At 38.7% G+C, this 19,082-nt stretch overlaps 1 protein-coding gene across 10 annotated transcripts in view; it reads left to right on the top strand.

Moving 5' to 3' along the window:
- CELF2 (CUGBP Elav-like family member 2) overlaps positions 1-19,082 on the top strand; it is a 373,678-nt gene that overhangs the window by 329,057 nt on the left and 25,539 nt on the right. For all 10 annotated transcript variants that reach the window (XM_082759990.1, XM_082759989.1, XM_082759994.1 and 7 more), the window contains one exon: positions 2,253-2,387. In XM_082759990.1, coding sequence (XP_082616116.1) covers positions 2,253-2,387 — 135 coding nt within the window. The remainder of the gene's footprint in view (positions 1-2,252; positions 2,388-19,082) is intronic.

The raw sequence follows: 19,082 nt of genomic DNA, 5'->3' as shown, positions 1-19,082 counted from the left end.
CAGTTTTATTCTATTCATTTGGGTATTAAATGCCTAATTCTTCATTATTTATCAAATGTCCATGTAATTAGCGTACAGTTTTGCTATTTCAGGCTTATCTTCGTATTTTAAGCATTTACAGTTTGTAAGAGGTGGGTTAGAAGAATGATCACATGCAGTGATTTCCTGTGATCATATTATTTAACAGTTACACCTAATTGTCTAGATTATTAGTGACTTGTGACTAGGGTAGCATTATTGTGCCTTGCAAAATAATTTGGGTTGGTAATGTTGGCCAAAAAATATATATATATATATTATGTACATATATATATATATTTATTATGGTCATTAGCTTTTAAAATAAACCAGAAAAAGCATTTTTTTCGCATAATTCCTCAAAGTGTGTTATGTAGATTGCAAAGTGGCAAGTCTTGAATGAACTGAAACCTTACTCCTAATGTTGTTGTCATGCCATGTTTTCTAAAGTACAAATATCTGAGCTGATGCCAGGCAGCTGACTGAGGAACAGAAGTTAGAACCAGAGCAATGCTGCATGCTCATCTTGGACCTGACCTTTCTGTTGAAACAAGCTGTATTTAAATACAGACTTTTATTTACAAATAGATGTTTAAATCAAGGTTCACCTCAGAGCTCCTAATGCCGGGACAGAATACCTGTATGTTTAGCTCTATGGGGAGCTCATTTGTTGTACACAACCTGAGTCTCAGATGTATGCATTTGAAAGTGTTGTCAGTCTATGTTATTGCAGAAGTTCTCATTTCCTAGAAAATACCTCTCAATTTCATCTTTTTTTTCTTCTCAAACATGCTTACAAGATATTACGTTTGACCTCTTTTTTTTTTTTTCCTTCTCCAAGTTGTTATTAGGTTCCCCTGGTATGAAAAACAAAGTATGTAGGAAGAAATAATATCTCTTGTTAGACAAGCTAATGTTCAAAAAAAAAAAAAAAAAAATTGGACAAGCTTTCAGGTACTCAAGCTCTTCTTTGAGTGTTCCCCAAAACTCATGCAGTCATCCCAGCTCTGTCACTTGGTCTAAAAAAAGGTATTACTCTTCCTACCAACTAACTTTTTGTATATACTTATATTATCTAGACTACAAGAACATTAGGAAACTGTTGTAGTGTTTTACAGTTTTGTCTACTTATTTAATTCTACTGAGAGCTCAGAGAACATGTGGAGATCTCTCTCAGGTCCAAACTAACATTACGAACTCTCGCTGCCATCCAAGCCCCCTTTGGACAGTTGCATCTTATTCAGAGGATCCTGAGCAGGATCCAGTCTGGTTAACATTAGCCCCTAACTTGTCTCTGCATTTTAATCTCATACTGAAGCAGTCCTCCGTAGAATAAGGGCCTAAGTACTTTGTGTAGTCCAAGGTAAAAGGTAGGTACTTTTGAAGGCACTTCCATCTCTCTGAAATAAGTCAAATGAATGCCATTTGCTGTTCCTTATTCATCTTTTTTTTTTCTATTTCACATAAATTGTATTTATTGTTTGTCTTTTTTTACTTACCATTTATATTATATGTTTTTCTTTTTAAATGAAAGCTTTTCTTGAAGGTCCTTACTGAAATGCAGGTGTACCTCCCCCACGTCTTCTAAAGTAATGAAGTAAGAGATGACTGAGTGGACTTGTTACCATAAGGCAGAGCTTATGGCCTAAATGTCCCCGCTTCAGTGATGGTTCTGTCATCAGTCTGATATTAATTCGATGCTCTTAGTTCCTATATGATTTTAGAAATGAAACATCAAAAGAAAAATCAGCGCAACTGTTGGCTACTGCACAGTGTAGTCTTCGTAGATACTTTCAGAGGAGACACAGGAAACAAATTATATTCATCCCAATTATATGACCCAATCTTGAAGGTGTTTTAAATGTTAGTTATCTTCTTCATACCCCCTGTTGTGCTAGGGAATAGTATTGCCCCTGGGCTTCACACAGAGTTTAAATGACTTTTAATTCCACACTCGCCTTATAGAAGAGACACAAACCAGATTTAATTTCCCTGAACTGTAGGCTGGTGCCGTTGCCATATTCTCCCACTCCGAAGGCAGAAAGGTGAGAGATGCTATTTGGGGACTTTAAAAGGTGGTTACCAGATTATAAATGCCTTTTGTTTAAAAAAAAAAAAAAAAAAATCTCTTAGCAAGCTACACCCAAAGCTCCATATCCACTGAAAACAACGTGTTGTTTTGTTTTGTTTTTTTAATGGCACCTTTTAATTAACCCTATTGTTTCTCCATACAGGCATGAACGCTTTACAATTACAGAATTTGGCAACTTTAGCAGCTGCAGCAGCCGCCGCCCAAACCTCAGCTACCACCACCAATGCAAATCCTCTCTCCACAACGACTGGTGCTCTGGGAGCCCTCACAAGTCCTGGTAAGAGCAGAGTGCTTGCTTTCAAAATATAAAAATGAGAGTAAATGGGAAGAAAATAGTTACAATTCTGATTCCACGCTGTGACTAAGTTCTGTTCTCATATAAATTCTGGAGACCCTTTTAATAACTGAATACATTATTTTTGATGTTATTTTTAAGGAAATACCTTATTTTTCAAGCTTTCCAATATGGCCATGTTCTCTGTTCCAGATTCATTTCAGGGGTTATTAAAGCCTAACAGACCCATCATGCAAAACTCTACATGAAAATTGCAATTGCATGGGAAACTTAAGCTAATCTTAACTTTTCAGAAAGAATTCTGAACATGTGCTAATCCTTCCCATCCTACAGAAATATCAAACGAGGTGGCACTTCTTAATCTCTGAGAGACTGATCTTTGATTCCCAGCCCATCACGCAAACACTGCCTTCATCCTTCATGAATTTTTGTGCAGTCCTCTCTTTTTCTCCTTCTCTTTTCTTTGCCATAGCTGTAGAGCTTTCTGTAGAGCGTTCTTCTGGTCCTGAAGTGATATCAGATGTTCAAGAAGTCCACAGCCAGAATCTGACTTCATTACCCTAAACTGTATGGGGGAATAAGGGACAGGTGCCTCCATTACGACCGTATAGGTATTCAGCCATGCACTTCCCATGTGTGCAAAACCCTTCCCACTAAGACAGGGCAGATTCGGAGTTCAGTACCACTTCAGTATCTCCAGAATCCATGTAGAGAGGTGTTAATTCAGTGTAGTTACTCTGGATTTACAGTGAAGAAGCTGAGTCAAGAATCTGGCCACTTATCTTTACATAAAGGCTGCAGGGTGTAATTATTTGCATCATGAAGTCTGTTTATTGCTGTTCTAAAAAACGTTTGTATTATTTTAGACACCACTAAAGAACATTTGTGTTTAATCTTGTTTAAGTGTGTATTTATTTCCCATGAAAAAGTAATTCATGGCAGACGGTTTGAGCTCATCAGTAAGGAAAACAGTCTTCACTGCACAATAGAACTGGGACTGAGTGTGTTGCCGGGTGTTAAAGCTGGCCAATGCTTCCTGCTATATTACAGTTTTATTGTTCGTTTGGGGGAGAGGTTAAATGGAAGGCAGCTTGACTAAATAGTAAGTTTGTGCAGCATTTTCCTGTTTCTGGTGTGAGCTTCGTATCGACCTAAAAATAATCAGCCACAACAGCTCTGAGAAGCAGGTTGGGTCAAAATGATTTTGTTTGGATGATTTATTAAAAAAAAAAAAAACTCAGCAAACTCTTCTCTCCATCCTGGAGCTGGGTCTTAACACATTGCAAAAGGGTAGTCTGAGTGTCAGTGCTTCTGCACTGCTCCTGTCTAAATGTCACACATTTAGAGAAGCGGAAATGTTGCATTTCATGAGTGCTGTGTAATATCTCTGCAGTTTAGCTGTTAAATGTCTGAGTAGCCTGTCCTCCCAAGGCATACGCAGCTTCTCTTGAGCTACACTGACAAGACTTCTCAGGACAACTAAATGTACTGCACTTCAGCAAGGAGGGTCTGGAAGTGAACTTTCCTATAATCTGCAGCAAAGGGGCACGAGATTCTCAGGCAGCAGCATGTTTCTGCAGTGCTCTTTGCTATGCCGTGTTAGCACAGAACTTGAATTCACAGTTAAGGTCCACATTTTTTTCCCTCTCCCTCCAACACAATCTCCTTCTCCAGCCTGGCTGAGTTGGTCTCCAGTCTCCTGAGTGCCTGTAAGGATGAGTGGTATCAGGCAATGTCCAAGTCTGCAGAAGCACATGCTTAAGAAGGTGCTTTGGCTGGGCTGGGCAGATACTTGTTTGAGATAACAACAGCATAGCAGTGCTCAAGGTGCCATCTTGGAACAGATAGCAAGGTTTTTCCAAAGAGATTAATGATTCTGGCTGACACATTGAAGATGCGGTATTTTCCAAAAAATCATGGCTGGTTAGCCTCTGAAATAGTGTATTAAGAATGACAATTGCTTTTGAAAGTCTGATAGAGAGTTAGTAGCTGTACACAAAGTTTTTTAATATTAGATAGATTGGCATACCCAAGAGAAAGTCTGTATCTAATAGGTTCATTAACCTGTTTGTGTTGCACAGCCAGCCTAAAACCAATCCCTGTTAAAATGTCCTTCAGTTTAACCTTTCTTATCTTGTTCCACATTCTCCACCCTATTAAATATTTTGTAAACCTGAATAATATCTTCAATGATTCTTCTCTGTTCTTTGTAAACTGAATTTAGTTCAGTAAAGCTTTCAATAGTAGCTTAAAGTATTTCCATTAGAACTTGAAATATGTTGGCAGAAAACATTTAAATCTGCCTTTCAGTCTGTGGATGTTTGGAAGCCTTGAGGGTATTTTTTTGGTCTAGTTTTCTTTTAATAGAACACTTCAGTTTGTTGTGTTTCATAAGTGTAAATTATTTTGTCTGATTTCAAAGCCTGCACTAAGCCCAGGAAGAAATGTTTGTGTCTCTCCAGATAATGTATTAAATTAATATTTCTCAGTTCAGAAAGCTGCCCAAATTTAGGAAAGTGCAAAGGTACATGCTTAAATTTAATCATTTTCTTGATTCTGTTAAAGCCAAAATACTGCACTGAAAAGGGATAGGCATGAGCATGTATTTCTGATATGCCTTAAGCTATGGCAGCCACATCACATAAATTGTGTCCATGTGTTTACCCATATATAACCATACCCCTCCTGAACATCTCTCCTGTATCTGTCTTTGACCAAGAGCTCTTCGTTTGTCCTTTGTAGACATCTGTCATAAGAGCCCCAGCTTGTGACTATGTCAGTTCAAAATCATCTGGCAGCTTAATTTTATGTAGGTAAGATTAGCAACCTTAAATACATCAAACTACTAAGGTGAGGATGGAGGTGAGACCAACTTTGGTGCATTGGCAACACAGAAAAACAGGCCAGGAGGTGAGAAACCAACATGGTATCTGATATTTGAGAATGTCAAGTTTTGCTGCTGGCTTCTAATGGCAATATATTCACAAGGAAAAGAAAAATATTCAGTACTAATAGTAACTGTTCAATTTGTATGAAACTCCTTCAAGGTTCATACAGTCACATATCTCCAAACAAATTAAATGCCAATGATCTTTCTCTCATATGTTCCATACACTTACTAAAGAGCTTTGACCGCCAGAGAGTCTAAGGACACTCATTCTCCTCCATGTGCTAAATACTTTCTCTTAAGCTTGAAATGCTATTCATTCAGAAAGAACAGAGACAATGCAATCCCCCAAACTATTAATTTTTTTATAATTGTAAATTTATAATTTCAATTTTGCATACCCATGGAAGTCTCTCCCTACAGCATTGTTAGAAATGATTTTTTAAAAGCCTTTGCTTAAAAAAACATGAAAGATTAAGCTTTCATTTTAGTAAAAATCCCCTCAGGCAATAAATAGGTTCTTTTGTCTCTTGGCCCTGGAAAAAAAATTAAAATGGTTTAAATTGCCCATGGTTAAAGTAACTGTTTCTTGCAATTATCAGATGGTAGTGAATAAAAATGAAAATGAAATCATGAAAGAATAAAAACCAGGTAAAATGCATATTATGTCTTTCATGAGTTTCTCACGGGTCTTTTGAAGACTCATTTAATCATCTTCCTTGTCTTTTATTTTGATATGATAATTGTTTCCTTTATTTACTTTAATCACCTCTATTTAGTTAATTAATTCTTCAATTTCTTTTCGTTTCACTTAACTTACAATACTTTCCTGTTTTAAAGGCATGTAGCTGTAGTACTCCATAATGTAGGGGTTTGGCCTTGGGGTAGTTTTTACCCAACTCCATGTGGCCACGTACGTTGTCTGAGCCAGTTTGTTTCAACTCCGCCTTGGTTGGGTCTCAGAAGTTTGCATTTCCCAGTAACTCAAAAGGGAGTTTGGAAGAACTACCTCAGACGTAGATATTAGCACTGTAAATTTCATAATTTAGGCAGGACAAATCTCAGCTGAATGTTGAGAATCTTGACCTCTCCATCAGAGAACATCCTTTCCACCTCCTGCAAACATATGGAATAGCACAGAGCCCACAGAGAGCCTGCTACTCCAGAGGTAGACATGAAGGGAGGATATATGAGCCCAGGATGAGGGTATCTGTCTCTAACAGTCTGACATTTCCTTTGCCTCATTTGACCCATTACCCTAATTTTCCCACAGACAGTGTTTTTTTCTGGTCTTCATAGGTAGTACAGCCTTGATACTTTCCTGATATCAAGAGCTATGAAGCTCCCAATCTTTTTGTAAACTGATATTAAGCAACAGCAGAAAAACTTTTTGCACTCTAAAAAGGAAGAAGAATATGGAAGTCGGGTTTTAAATACGAACTTACTTTGTCATCTTGTCCTTTTCCACCACTGCATAGTTTTTTTCTTGTTTAATGCCATAACATGACAGTCACGAAATCATGCTGGCTGATGAGTCTTTTCCCAAGGTCTCTACTCTGGGCCCCTGCTCAAGGCAGAAACACTTAGAGCAAGTTGGTGAACTCTACATTCAGTCAAGGATTGAACATCTCCAAGAATGGAGATTCCACTGCTTCTGTGGGCTTGTTTCAATTTTATTTCTTAAAATTCATGCATAAATGTTTTTTCAATAACCAGTAGGAAAGCTCTTCTATGTGCAAATGAAGAGACAAAACATCTAATTATACATCCAAATTTATCTGCATAAACATACTCAATATAAATTCTGAGCTGTGGGGGGATAGAATTGCTAAACCAGAAGCTAATTCAGTTTCAGACTTAGGAGCCTTGATTTTCTATGACATTTTCATGATTATTTGATTCTGTAAACTATTATTTATTCACACAGCTGAACTAGCTATTCATGCTTCAGTAACAAAGCTTTTCAGGTTTATCTGCTGTGTGAACCTAACAGGAAATCTTTGTGCAAAAAAAAACGTACAGTGTAGAAAGTAAGACTTTCTTAAAATCAAGCCCAGTTTTGGCCATATTATATCAGAATTTACCCATTAACTTGTATGTTGAAAAAAGTCCTCCTAAGCACAAAACTCTAAAACTACTCATTTTCAGACAGATGCTGACATTTTAGTATAACAGCCACCCTAAAAAAAAAAAAAAAAAAAAAAAAAAAGGAACTCTCTGAAGTATAGAATAAACTGAGGAAGAAAGAAAGAAAGAAAGAAAGAAAGAGAGAGAGAGAGAGAAAAAGAGAGAAAGAGAGAAAGAGAGAGAGAAAGAGAGAAAGAATTACCATTACTGTCTGTCCTGAAAGAATTAATTCATCCTTTCTGAACCCCGCTAAAAGTAGAGAATTATAACTTACAGTTAGCTTCTGTGGTTCATTATTTTGTCTACCCCCTAATATATCATAAAACTTGTCTTTGTTAGTTGAAGGTATTCATGTTGTGAACACAATTGTTGAAATGTTAGAGATTTTATAGAATATACAACATGGTTCAGCTGAGAAGCAGTGGAGAATGTTCAAATAATCATTCTTAGAAGATTCTCTTTTTGTTCACTTCAGTACAATACGTTTTTCTCCAATCAGCAGTGCAAGTCTGCCACCGTGACATTTTGTTAGAGGCCAGTACACCCACTGAGATAGATGTGATTTGCTTCCAGGATGATCCAAAAATAACCCTACCAGTAGGTGTGTAGGAAGGTCTGACAGTTTGCTAAAGAATGAATTGGACTAGATGTTTCATGTTGGAAAAGATCAGTTTAAAATGCAGAATGGCACTTTTTATACTGTAGTACAAATTGATTATTTTTGTACCATTTCATGTGGAATTAATGCAAGTTCCGTAATTATAAAATCATTTTAAATAAGCTTAATTTGTTTTGCAGTACATAGGAAATTTCCCTAGCATAATGTTAGTTATTTTTAGGATAAAAAAGTTGATAAATATAACACATATCTTAAATAAAGGTTTACATATACAGTGTACATACTAAATAGCTGCCTCAGACAGATGGATGCTTAAACAACCCAAGTGTATGATTTTCAGTTTTACCCTTAGATATATTAGCATCATTGCTCTGTGAGCACAGAGCAATCAATGTCTTAACCCTGATCTCAGCACCAATTTTTTCAAACTAGGTGTTTGCAAGGAAGCCATGGAGGAAAATCTTGCCTTAGCACACCCACCACCCAGTGCCTGACACTTAAATTCATAGTTCAGGGAGACTGCTGTCTGTGATGGAAGGAGTAAGTAACGCACTCACTTTGCGTTAAGTTTCTGAGTCTGTGGTTAGGCTTCTAAATAAATGAATTGATTGTGACTGCTCTTAGTGCCCAGAGATGATGCTGCTTCTTGGAGAAATACATTGGTGCTAAGCTCATCTTTAATTAGGTCACCCTTAAGTAAGCATCCAAGCATACTTATTGGAGCCAAAACTAGGGGGACTGGGCATGAATTTGACCTATATTTATATTTTTAATAATGTTTCAAAATGTCTAAAATGCCTAAAGAGAAATTGTGGCTAAAAATCTCCCGGAGTCCCAGTGCAGTGGAAGGAGAGGAGAGGGGTGATGAATTCTCGTGGAGCATTCCTGGAACAGCAGTGTCTCTCGCTGATCAGGTGGAAAAACGAACCTGAAGGATGCAGGTGGCAGCAGGCTGCCTACTGATTAACCACCAGAATTACCCATTTGCACATTTGTCCCATAAAATGTAACAGGTCGTTGCATATTCTCCTAGCAAGGAGGTTTCTGAGCAGGGGTGTATTAATTCAGCCTAAAAGATCTTAGGGAAGGTTGGGTTTAGAGTGGGCAGAACCTGTCAGTGAAGAAGTGTGAGGCTACCCGACAACTGCAGGAAGACACATTTTTGAAAAGCTCCTAGCCTCTTCTTTGGAATAAACATTAACATCTTATGAATTTTTGGCACAGAAAAATACCTTTCTGTTTCCTTAGAATTGCATAATCACCATGGTTGAAGGACAGAAATGTGTGCATATTTTTCAGTGAAGCATTGTGCTGGTTAATTCTTTAGGGTGTTTTTTGTTGTTGTTGTTTTTTTAGGAAACAGTGTATAGTACTAAACCGTGGATTAGTAGGATCTAATTCAACAGGAGACATGTTTGTTTTTTAAACATTAGTACATTATCATCGTCCTAAAGTATTAAATCCATTGCCTTAGCATATTTCAGGATTTACTTTGCTTGTAGTGTACAAATAACACTTTGTAACACATTATATTTTGAAAGTGTGTCTCTACCCGACTCTTAATCTCTGTTTCAGTCCACAAGAATCCCAATTTGTAAGAAGGCTGTTTTTCTGTTTTTGTTGGAAGTAGTATTTCAAGCTCATTCACAGTTGTTTTCTACTAAAGAAACATGATACTGTCAGCTTGGCTACGCAGGTAGATATGTGTGTTTATATGCTATATATCTTACAACAAGTCCAAGCCAAGAAAATGCTAGAGTTCATAATATTCAGAAAACAATCCAAATCGTAGAAAAACTCAAGCACTTGAAGGAGCTTTCAACTATTTAACATTTACTACTGCCAGCACTGCTCCTGCAGCCCTGGAGAATTGTGCTTGTGTCCATAGATACTCATAGTCTGCTTTCCTGAGGCAGGATAGATTATGGAATATAGTGGGAATTAGAGTTTGTGAATGTTGTTGCAGCATTGTCTGAAAAGATCTAGTTCACTGAATATGGAGCCATTGATTTATTTTATGCACTGGCCAAACACAAGTATCTCCAACAACTATATGAGTTTAAAACCAAATTAATGAAACCCTTGACTGCCTTAATGATGACCTTTGCTGTTGCAGAGCAAAAACATGCAATACAAATTAAAATAACCAGTGCCACATCAAACTGCATATGACTTTAGGAATGGTCTGCAAAGGAGCTGGGAAAGTAATTTTGTATGAGACCGGGTAGTCCTCAAGTTCCATTGTTTACCAAGGTGAATGACTACCCATTGGGTCATCGTATTACACTGAGGTTGTGCTTGCACGCCCTGCTAAAAATCCCTTCTTCCATGGAAATTATTATCCATAAATTTTCTGGACTTGTAACTCCTATGTCTGTGTATTCTGAACTTTTCAAAATACCAATATATCAGTTTATCTCATCTCTATTCTAAGATAGCATGGATAGAACTTCTATCTGAACTAAACGAATCTTTTAGACACATCCTATAGCATTGGAAAGACAAACATCTCCAAAGGACAGTTTACCTGATCTTTAGACAGATGTATTAGAGAGATGAAAATGAAGATGAATCAGGCCAACATCTCCCACATACCAGGATGGAAACTTGCCTTTGTGAGTGATTTGATTATTCTTACAACAAAAACATGGCTTACGTCAAACTATAGGCCTGGGCTCTCCTGACACTAACTCTTTTTTTTATGGAGAGATGCTACTGGTTGTTTTTATTACATATTGGTGAAAGTATGTCAAAGATGTCACAGACCTGCTGGGGGTGGTGTGACAGAACCTGTACTGCAGGCAGAAGACCCTGGCCTGAGGTGAAGCTTCGTTAATTCCACGTCAGAAATTCTTTGGAAGGTGATTGAGAAGTGGTTGTAGGCTGAAGTGGCTCTGCACGGAGATCACTGCAGCTCTGGGGTGTGAGCACCTGAACAGTAGCTTACCCCAAAAAGTGTGAGATAGCAGGAACAAGCATGAGAGCACAGCTGCAAGTTCCCCACAGAAATGCAAATGCTCTGGTTTTGATGTAAAGTCAGTGGTACTTCAGTGAAAACAGGCCATGGCCCTTGGCCCCACTGAGTAAAACAAAGTCGTAAATGTACAGTAATTAGTCTTCATTTTCTTCGTATTGTGAGATTTCAGTTTGGTTTGATTTCATTTAGTTACAGTTACAGTTGTAAGTATCTAACAGGCAGCTATGAAGTTTAACCCAAACCAGTCCACTATGCCCTATTGTTTTCTCCTGCCTCTTTAATGTATTTTCCAACCAAAACCAAAACCAAAAGAAATTTATCATTGTGGTCTGCTGTCAAGAACACACAATGTGTTTCAGGCAGAGCACTGAAATGAGATGTATGACTTTCAGCTTACACAAGAGGTGGATAGTCTCCACCAAATAATGCATTTCAACAAAACAGAAGCTTCAGTGTGGAACTGGCCCAAAATATTAACTTGTTTTTTAGTCTCTCTTTCCATCTTCATAAATTCAAAGGAAAATATACCCTTAAACACAACGACAAAGATTCATGCAGATATGCCCAATAAGTAATCCCTTGTTTCCTAAAATAAGGGGCTTCTGATGGATAGACAAGTTTGTAGGAAACTTGTGGAACAGAAAAATAGAGGACCACAAAATTAGCCAGCTGATAGCTTTGTCTACCATACCTTTAGTGCCTTTGTTTGCTTTGCATTCTCCTCCTCCTCTGGGGAGCTGTGGAAGTTGCTTAGTGTAGACATTGTAATTTAAAGACAATCAGAAATGTGAAGCTAAGCGTTAACATAAATGACATAGTGATTAACATAAGTGACCCTGATTTTCACTTGTCCCAAACTCAGAGAGCTTCCTTAGCCTTCAGTGACCCATGCATTCCTGAAAAGTGTGTATTTAGGAGTCTAAATTAAGTCTCCAGTTCTTGGAAACCTTAGCTGCTTCTGTCTTTGCAAAGAATTTGAATGACTTGGTTCACCTCTCTATGTTTAGGGTTGGTTTTGTTTGTTTGTTTGTTTCTTGTGTGTGAGCGTGCACTCACAGGACACTGTGAAATATAAAGCAGTTTTCAAAAAGCCACCTTCAGCCAAAAGGATCACCATGGGGAAAGATTCTTCTTTTTCTCTCCTTATCCCCCCTCTTTCTTGCTTAGTCTCAATTTCACGTGCGTGACACAGATGCAATCAGACATTGAGAGGCTGCTCTTTTCCTTTCTTCCATTCCTCAGTAGTATTTCTCTTTTCCTGCACCCTGAGAAGACATGGGTAATCTTTCATAGGGATCGTTCACCTGTGAGTAATGAAGAAATAGAGGGACATTGACTTATTCAGGGAAGGCTGTGATATTAGTATATGTCTCTCCATAATGTCATTCTCGTTTCCCCCGACTCTTTCTTGCTCTCTTGCTTTTTTGGTTCTTTTTCCCTGGAGAGCATCTGTCACTTTTATTTTATTCTTTCCAAGCACAGGCAGAGCGCTTAAACTTACTAGAATCTTCCTTTTTGACATGTCAGACAGCACTTCCCAGATACCAGAAAACGATCAAGTTTTTACTCGTCTTTCCACACTATGGCCATTGTGTTTGTCAGAGAACCTGATAGAGAATTAACCTCCCAAGAGCAGGAAAATCCACCTCTTCTTTGCCAAAAATAGCCCCAAGAAGCACAACTGGTGCTGGGGCTATGTTAGCAACTGGCAGACCATCAGTTTGTATGAGGGTGAATGCTCAGATTGGCTAGAGATCACCGTAAAGGGCAGACAATTTAATGCCAATCACAGGCACTAGTTAGATTAGAATACTGATGAGCCCTTTTGAAAGGCCAACTGCATCTTCTTTCAGCAAAAATATTAAAATGCCCCCCTTTCCCCTACCTCCCTCCCCCCGATTCTCCATAAGAATAAATTAAAACTTGGAGGTGTGGTTATTATCACAGAATAATTAGACCCCATGGGATTAGAGACACTCAACGTTTGTTAATGCCCCTGGGTTGTGATTATCTAATAATGATGATGCCTCTGTCATCAGTTAATTATTCTTCCCCTTTAAAATGTTCCTTATGCAGTCAGAGCCTGTAGAGTGTGCTCATTTCAGACAGAAATGCAACTGCAAATTCCTGAGAGCAATGTCACATGGGCGGTGTGATTGACTTGCCCGCTTCTCCCCTATACTCATGTTTATGATGCTCATTTCATAAGCTCAATCATCCCTATGCTTGAATTGCTTCTCTTTTCCATAGGAAATAGTTAATTCATGTTTAGGAGTGAAGTTTATAGCCTCCATCTCCTTAAACCAACCTGTTACGGTTAATGCACCTTAGTTGACTGACCTTAAACATCTTAAACAAGACCAGGTCAGGCCAGAATCTAGCAGAACATCAGTCTACACCAGTCTGGTGATCCAGATTCACTGCTACACAAGAAACTCTTACAGCCAAGTGCCATTTTTTCTCTGTTTAAGAGCGTACCACAACCAAAATAAGATGTTATAGATCAGAACAAAGTTGGAAGCTTTGCACAGACTTTGCAAAGACAACACAACCAAACTTTTGCCAATATCCTTAGTCTTTCACTTGGGCCAGCAAGTGTTCGTATTGTTTAGGTACAGTTTGCAAGACATCATTGCAAACATCATTGGTTTTTGCAACAAAAGCTTAGAAAGGAAGTAGAAAACATAGCCTTAATCTGATTATCTTTAAAGCCAGTGTTGTCTCTTAGCTTCATTATCCCTCTTCTACTAACAAAGGGACAAAGAATATTCTGTTTACCCAAGAGATTTTGGGTAGTAAATAAAAAAATAATAATAAAATAAAATAAAATAAAATAAAATAAAATAAAATAAAATAAAATAAAACAAAACAAAACAAAACAAAATAAAATAAAACAAAACAAAATAAAATAAATCCAACTTGCTAAAATTAAAGATTTTTTTCCTTAGAATTAGTATTTCTTTTCCATTTGTCCCCAGTTCTTACCATTACTCTCTTCTGTGTCACTTACTGGGGACAATCAGGGTCAGTCTGAAGTCAGATCAGTTTTCTCAGAGCTTGATTCAGTCAGGTCTTAAAAACTCCAAGGATGCAGACTGGGCCATGTGAGTAACCTGTTCCAATGTTTGACCAACTTCAGAGAGAAAAGGTTTTTCGTTATATCAAGACTGAACCTTTCTTGTTTCAATTTACCTCTCATCTTCCTACCACACTGCTGTGAACAATGCAGCTCCATCTTCCTGATGACCTCCTCACAGGTACTGAGGGGCTGCTGTTAGGATGCCCTGAAGCCATCTCTTCAGGCTGAACAAGCCCAACTCCCTCAATGTCTCCTTCCAGGACGAGTGCTTTGGTGTCCTTCCACTGAACTCTCTTCACTTGATCAATGTTTTCCTTGCAATCAGGAGCCCCAAAACTAGATGTAGGACTTAAATAAGACCTAACAAGTGCTGAGTAACAGGAAAAACCAGCTGGATCTCCTCGCTCTGCTCCTGTCCATACAACCAAGGACACTGTTGTGTCCTAGCTGCCAGGGCATGCACCAGGACCCTTAGATCTTTTTCAGCAGAGCTCCTCCCCAGTCCATCTATCCCCAGCCTGTGCCACTGAAAGAGATTACTCTTCTGCAGGTGCAGGACTTTGCATCTGTCCGTATTAAATTTATTAAGGTTGGCCAACTCTGCCTGTCTTGGTCTCTTCAATTTGTAACCCTTTAGTCAGGATCAAATTAAGTCAGATTTTAACTCGTCTTTGGAGTCAGTGGGCTCAGGAAGGCAGCAGAGAATCAGAAACACACTGCAATTCATGGCAAGGAAGAAGATTCTGGACTCAGAAAACTGCCAATACAAATTTGACAGGAGTGTCTCCCAAAAGAAAGCTTGTTTTCTCTGCAGCTTCTCATGCTTAGAGTCATAGAGATACTGAACCTTAAATTTTTGGGTAGTATTGATCCCTAGTGCACCACTGTATCATCTTAACTGGAGCAAAGTGCTTCCAACACTGAATTATTTTAACTCTCCATTAAGTAAAACAACAAGAACAAAGTTGTGTTTCACAGCTGAGCAGTGTGCTTTGCTTTTTAACATATGCACATCTTCTACAACTGACTAAGCAGGATGTGACCAGAAAGCAGATAAGCAGGGAACTGATATCAAAGTAAATGTTGAGCTTCCTGTTGTGCCGTGCATTAGGTAGTGACAGGCAATTGTGGAGTGTAACCGAGAGCTGCCTAAAGGAAAGCTGTCAGCAGAGATGACATAGTTATTGTAGTGAATCTCTATTTGGAAAGTGCCAGCTTAGTTAAGCCAGTCTTGGAGCTGCCCTGAAGCCCTGCAGCACCAGAAAGCTGATTCTGCTCCAGAAGCATTAGCTCTTCTCTTCACATGGATGGAGTAGGTGAAGGTCTACAGCAACCCTCCAAGCAGGCAGAGAGGAAGCTGCCTTTAATTTTCTTTGCCCATTCTCTCTTGTAGTCCTACCCTAAAACCAAAATAATGCTTCCAAAAAGAAACCTCGCTTATAATCTTTGAAATGCCTCTCTAATATTTTTAATACCTTAGTACAGGGCCAGCAGTGTGACTGTTTCATCTCCAGACAGTATGCTAGAAGTGTGGAAGCAGAGGAGAGGAGTGGACAAGGCAAAAAGGAATGGCAGGAGTGCACAGCCTACTGATATTACCACCCAGAAAGTAGTGCCAAGTTAGTGAACATAGTATGGAGTTTCCAAGAAGCCCTTTTGTTCTGTGGAAAATGGCTTTGCTGAGAAGTCACTGGAGTTCTTTGTTACTCAGGTATATACCAAATAAATTAAGGAAGGAATGTGGTCTAATACACACTTTAAACCATCCTGCTGCAAAATTATAGCAGCGCACGCGTGATTTAAATGTCTTTTTATTCAGAGCAGCAGTGAGAGGGTGTGTTAACGTAGTATTTTGTCTTATCACCAAGTGCCCAGGCAGCCTTCTTGGACCCTCCAGTTGGGCTCCTCTGTTGGGGAATAGGATTTTACAATTTGCCCCAGCAACGTGGCTGAGGGGGTCAGATATTTACCCAAATCTCTACTACAAGTCTGTACTGCATGAAGTCTGTACTACAGATGAACACAGGTCCTTGGTTTTTGTGCTGAGAATACCTAGGAGCCCTGTCAAGGACACTCCTTGGTCTTAAGCATAGGGAGTAAGTAGGAATGATAAGAATGTACCCATGCCTGCAAGTTACAGCCTTCTAAGAGAAGCCAGCAAATGGGAAGCAGCAGAATCAACCCTGTTGTGCAACAAACATAGTGAATGCTTTATCCAAGGAAGCACAAGAAGTTTGAGGCAGAACTGGAAAAGAAATCAGCAGCACCCAGTAGCTCAGCGTGCATGCTCTCATGCAGCCCATGCTACTTTGTGTAACCTGTACTGTAACACTGCATAAGTCTCTGCTGTCTAGCTCCTTTTTCAGACCAGGTGGGTTTGCAGAAAAGTGCACATCCTTTGCATATTAGGTCAGGATTGCCCAACATCAGGCAATTCTGTGAGCTCAAGATTTGATGGAGGGGATTACACTGAAATTTCAGTGTTTGCATAGTTTGGCATCAGTTCTGCACACAGGACAAAAGCAGACTTCTCACCTACAGATCACAGGTCTGTACCACAACATATGGCCAACAGGAAAGGCAGCATCCACCCCCCATCATGTTACCTCTCTGTAGGATCTATGTCCATGCATGTCCACCTGCATATCAGGTCTGCGTCTACCATCTCAGTCAGTGGAGGCACTTCCAGAGGGCAATTCAGCTCATCCTGAGAAAGAAATCTAAAGGTAGAGCATTGAGGTTAGAGTTATCTTAACCTCGAAGACAATCCAAAAGAATAGCTTTGACTAGAATAGGTCAAACTAACTATGAGACTGCCAAAGATGGAGAAATTAATCCCATCCACAGTGTGCACAGCAAAGCCAAAGAAATATTTCCACATCATTGCCTTTCCTAGATGCTGAACCTGGTTTTCCAGCTGATGTAAATCCAGATGGTGTAAATCATTATGACTCTGTGGATTTAAGCTAGCCAACAGAATGTCCAAAAGTTTATATGCTAATACTGGTTGTTTTTCTAGGTTGGCAGTTTTTAGGAACTGTGTTGAAATGCTGTTTAAATAAAAAGGGAAACAGCTCATTGCTCATTTAGATTTCTTGAGGGGAAAAAAAAATCAGATATAGAAGGTGCTGTAACCTGTTACATGCAGAAATTAAAATGTTGATGAGAATAGATGAAAATCTATTTCCAGCCTTAAAAAATGTCCATGAAAGCAACAGTGGTAGTTAAATACAAATATATATATACTGTGTACAGCATCCACTCCAAATCAAAATATGTTTCCTATATCAAAGAGAGATCTGTTAAAGAATATATTAACCAAAGGCCAAGTCTTTTTTTTCATAATGAGTCTTGCAGCAAAAATTTCATCAATTAAAGGGAGGAAGCATGGGAAGATCAAATGGCGGGAATCGGGAGGGATTTGGGGTGTTAGGAAGAAGGGCTGCGGCATGCCCTCCTCCATTTCTCAGCTTCTTAATAACATTATTTATATTATTTGGGGATGTCTGGCTATTTATTAAAGTGAAGTTGAGTACTTTGGAAGAAAAAAGAGGGAAATAGTTGTGAGACTGACACAGAAAATTGGGAACAGAGGAAACAGTGAAGAAGGATCTTCAGTCTCTAATAGTTAAATATACATTTTTAAGCTTCTCAGCTTTCACAGTTGAAGATGCTACAGTGTTCTGTAAAGTTTCTCTATGTGTCCTGGTTGGAGAAGACAACAGGTGGCCAGCACACAGCGTATCTGCAAGAAACTGCATATTTTTCTATGGGTCACAGGACAACTCCTTACTCTTACAAGTCTAAACTGACTTCTTTTTCCAATACTGTTATATTATTTTCACGTATTAATAGAATTTAAGGGTCACAGGGGAATATGATGAACATCTTGCCTGAGCTCTCACAATGGCCAAAGGATTCAGCCTCGCAACTCCTTCATTAGGGCAAATAGTATCTGATTGAGCAACAGTCAGAGACTTTGAGAAAGCTGTTGGCTTATTCCAATGACTGATATTAGAGAGGAAAAAGTTCGTTCAAGCAGACAAAACACTATCCATCATGTTCTGATGTTTATCCAGGGCTTAAAATTATGAGGGAGTGATAGGTGCAGCAGATAAAGAGCAGCTCTATTCTTCTCAGACTATTGTATATTCAGCCAGTATTCATCAGGCTGGAGTCCATTCTGCTGCATCTCTACCCCTAGCTTCCATATCAGGTAATTCAGTTAATGCTGCCCTGGAAACATACTGATTCTCTGACATGTATAGTTTTTAAGGAGACAGGTATAAAATTTCCAACATAAAGAGAAAAATAATATACCAAATGTTGTGGGTTCAAGGTGTGCCATATGGAGTGACTCCAAAAGCCTAAGTCATTTGCACTTCTTTTGTGTGTGTTTTCCGCCAAATGCTGGTGCACCAGTAACACAAAGATGGTGATTCCTAGCAGCACTACATGTCCACACATCAAGCTGTGTGGACATACCTGGAGACAGATGTCTACTGTTTATTAAGCACAACTATGAAGTGATTCAATTCAGAACAGTAACGTTCTGGTGTTGAGGATGGAGGGAGTTGTGAAATGTTTTATTTTAATTTATATGGTGGCAGGGGACCCTGGTAAAAACAATTTATAAATGCTGTAGGTATCCAATGTATTTTTGTCATCTGGTCAACTAAAAGCCATAAATACAGAATAACACTGTTCAGACAGTGCGTTATACTTCCTTTGCCATTACTCCGGGCAGTTGTGGAGCCCAAGAGCTTTGCTGACATGAGAAAGATATCCAAGTTCCCCCAAAGTAGTGCAGTCATCTACTGTTACCACAAGGCATGTGATTTTTCTTTTTTTTCCCCTTTCTTTCCATATACATTACAACTTTTTAGTTGAAAGAAACTAGGAAAGAACAAAAGACAGAGAAAGCATAGTTCCTGTCTTTAGATGAATTTCAAAATATTCTGGGAGTTCATGAGGTAAAAACTTTCAGC

This window comes from Aythya marila, assembly GCF_965140915.1.
Source record: "Aythya marila genome assembly, chromosome: 1".
Taxonomy (NCBI): Eukaryota; Metazoa; Chordata; class Aves; order Anseriformes; family Anatidae; genus Aythya; species Aythya marila.
The sequence above is the reverse complement of the archived record's forward strand: the minus strand, read 5'-3'. Positions and strand labels throughout refer to the sequence as shown.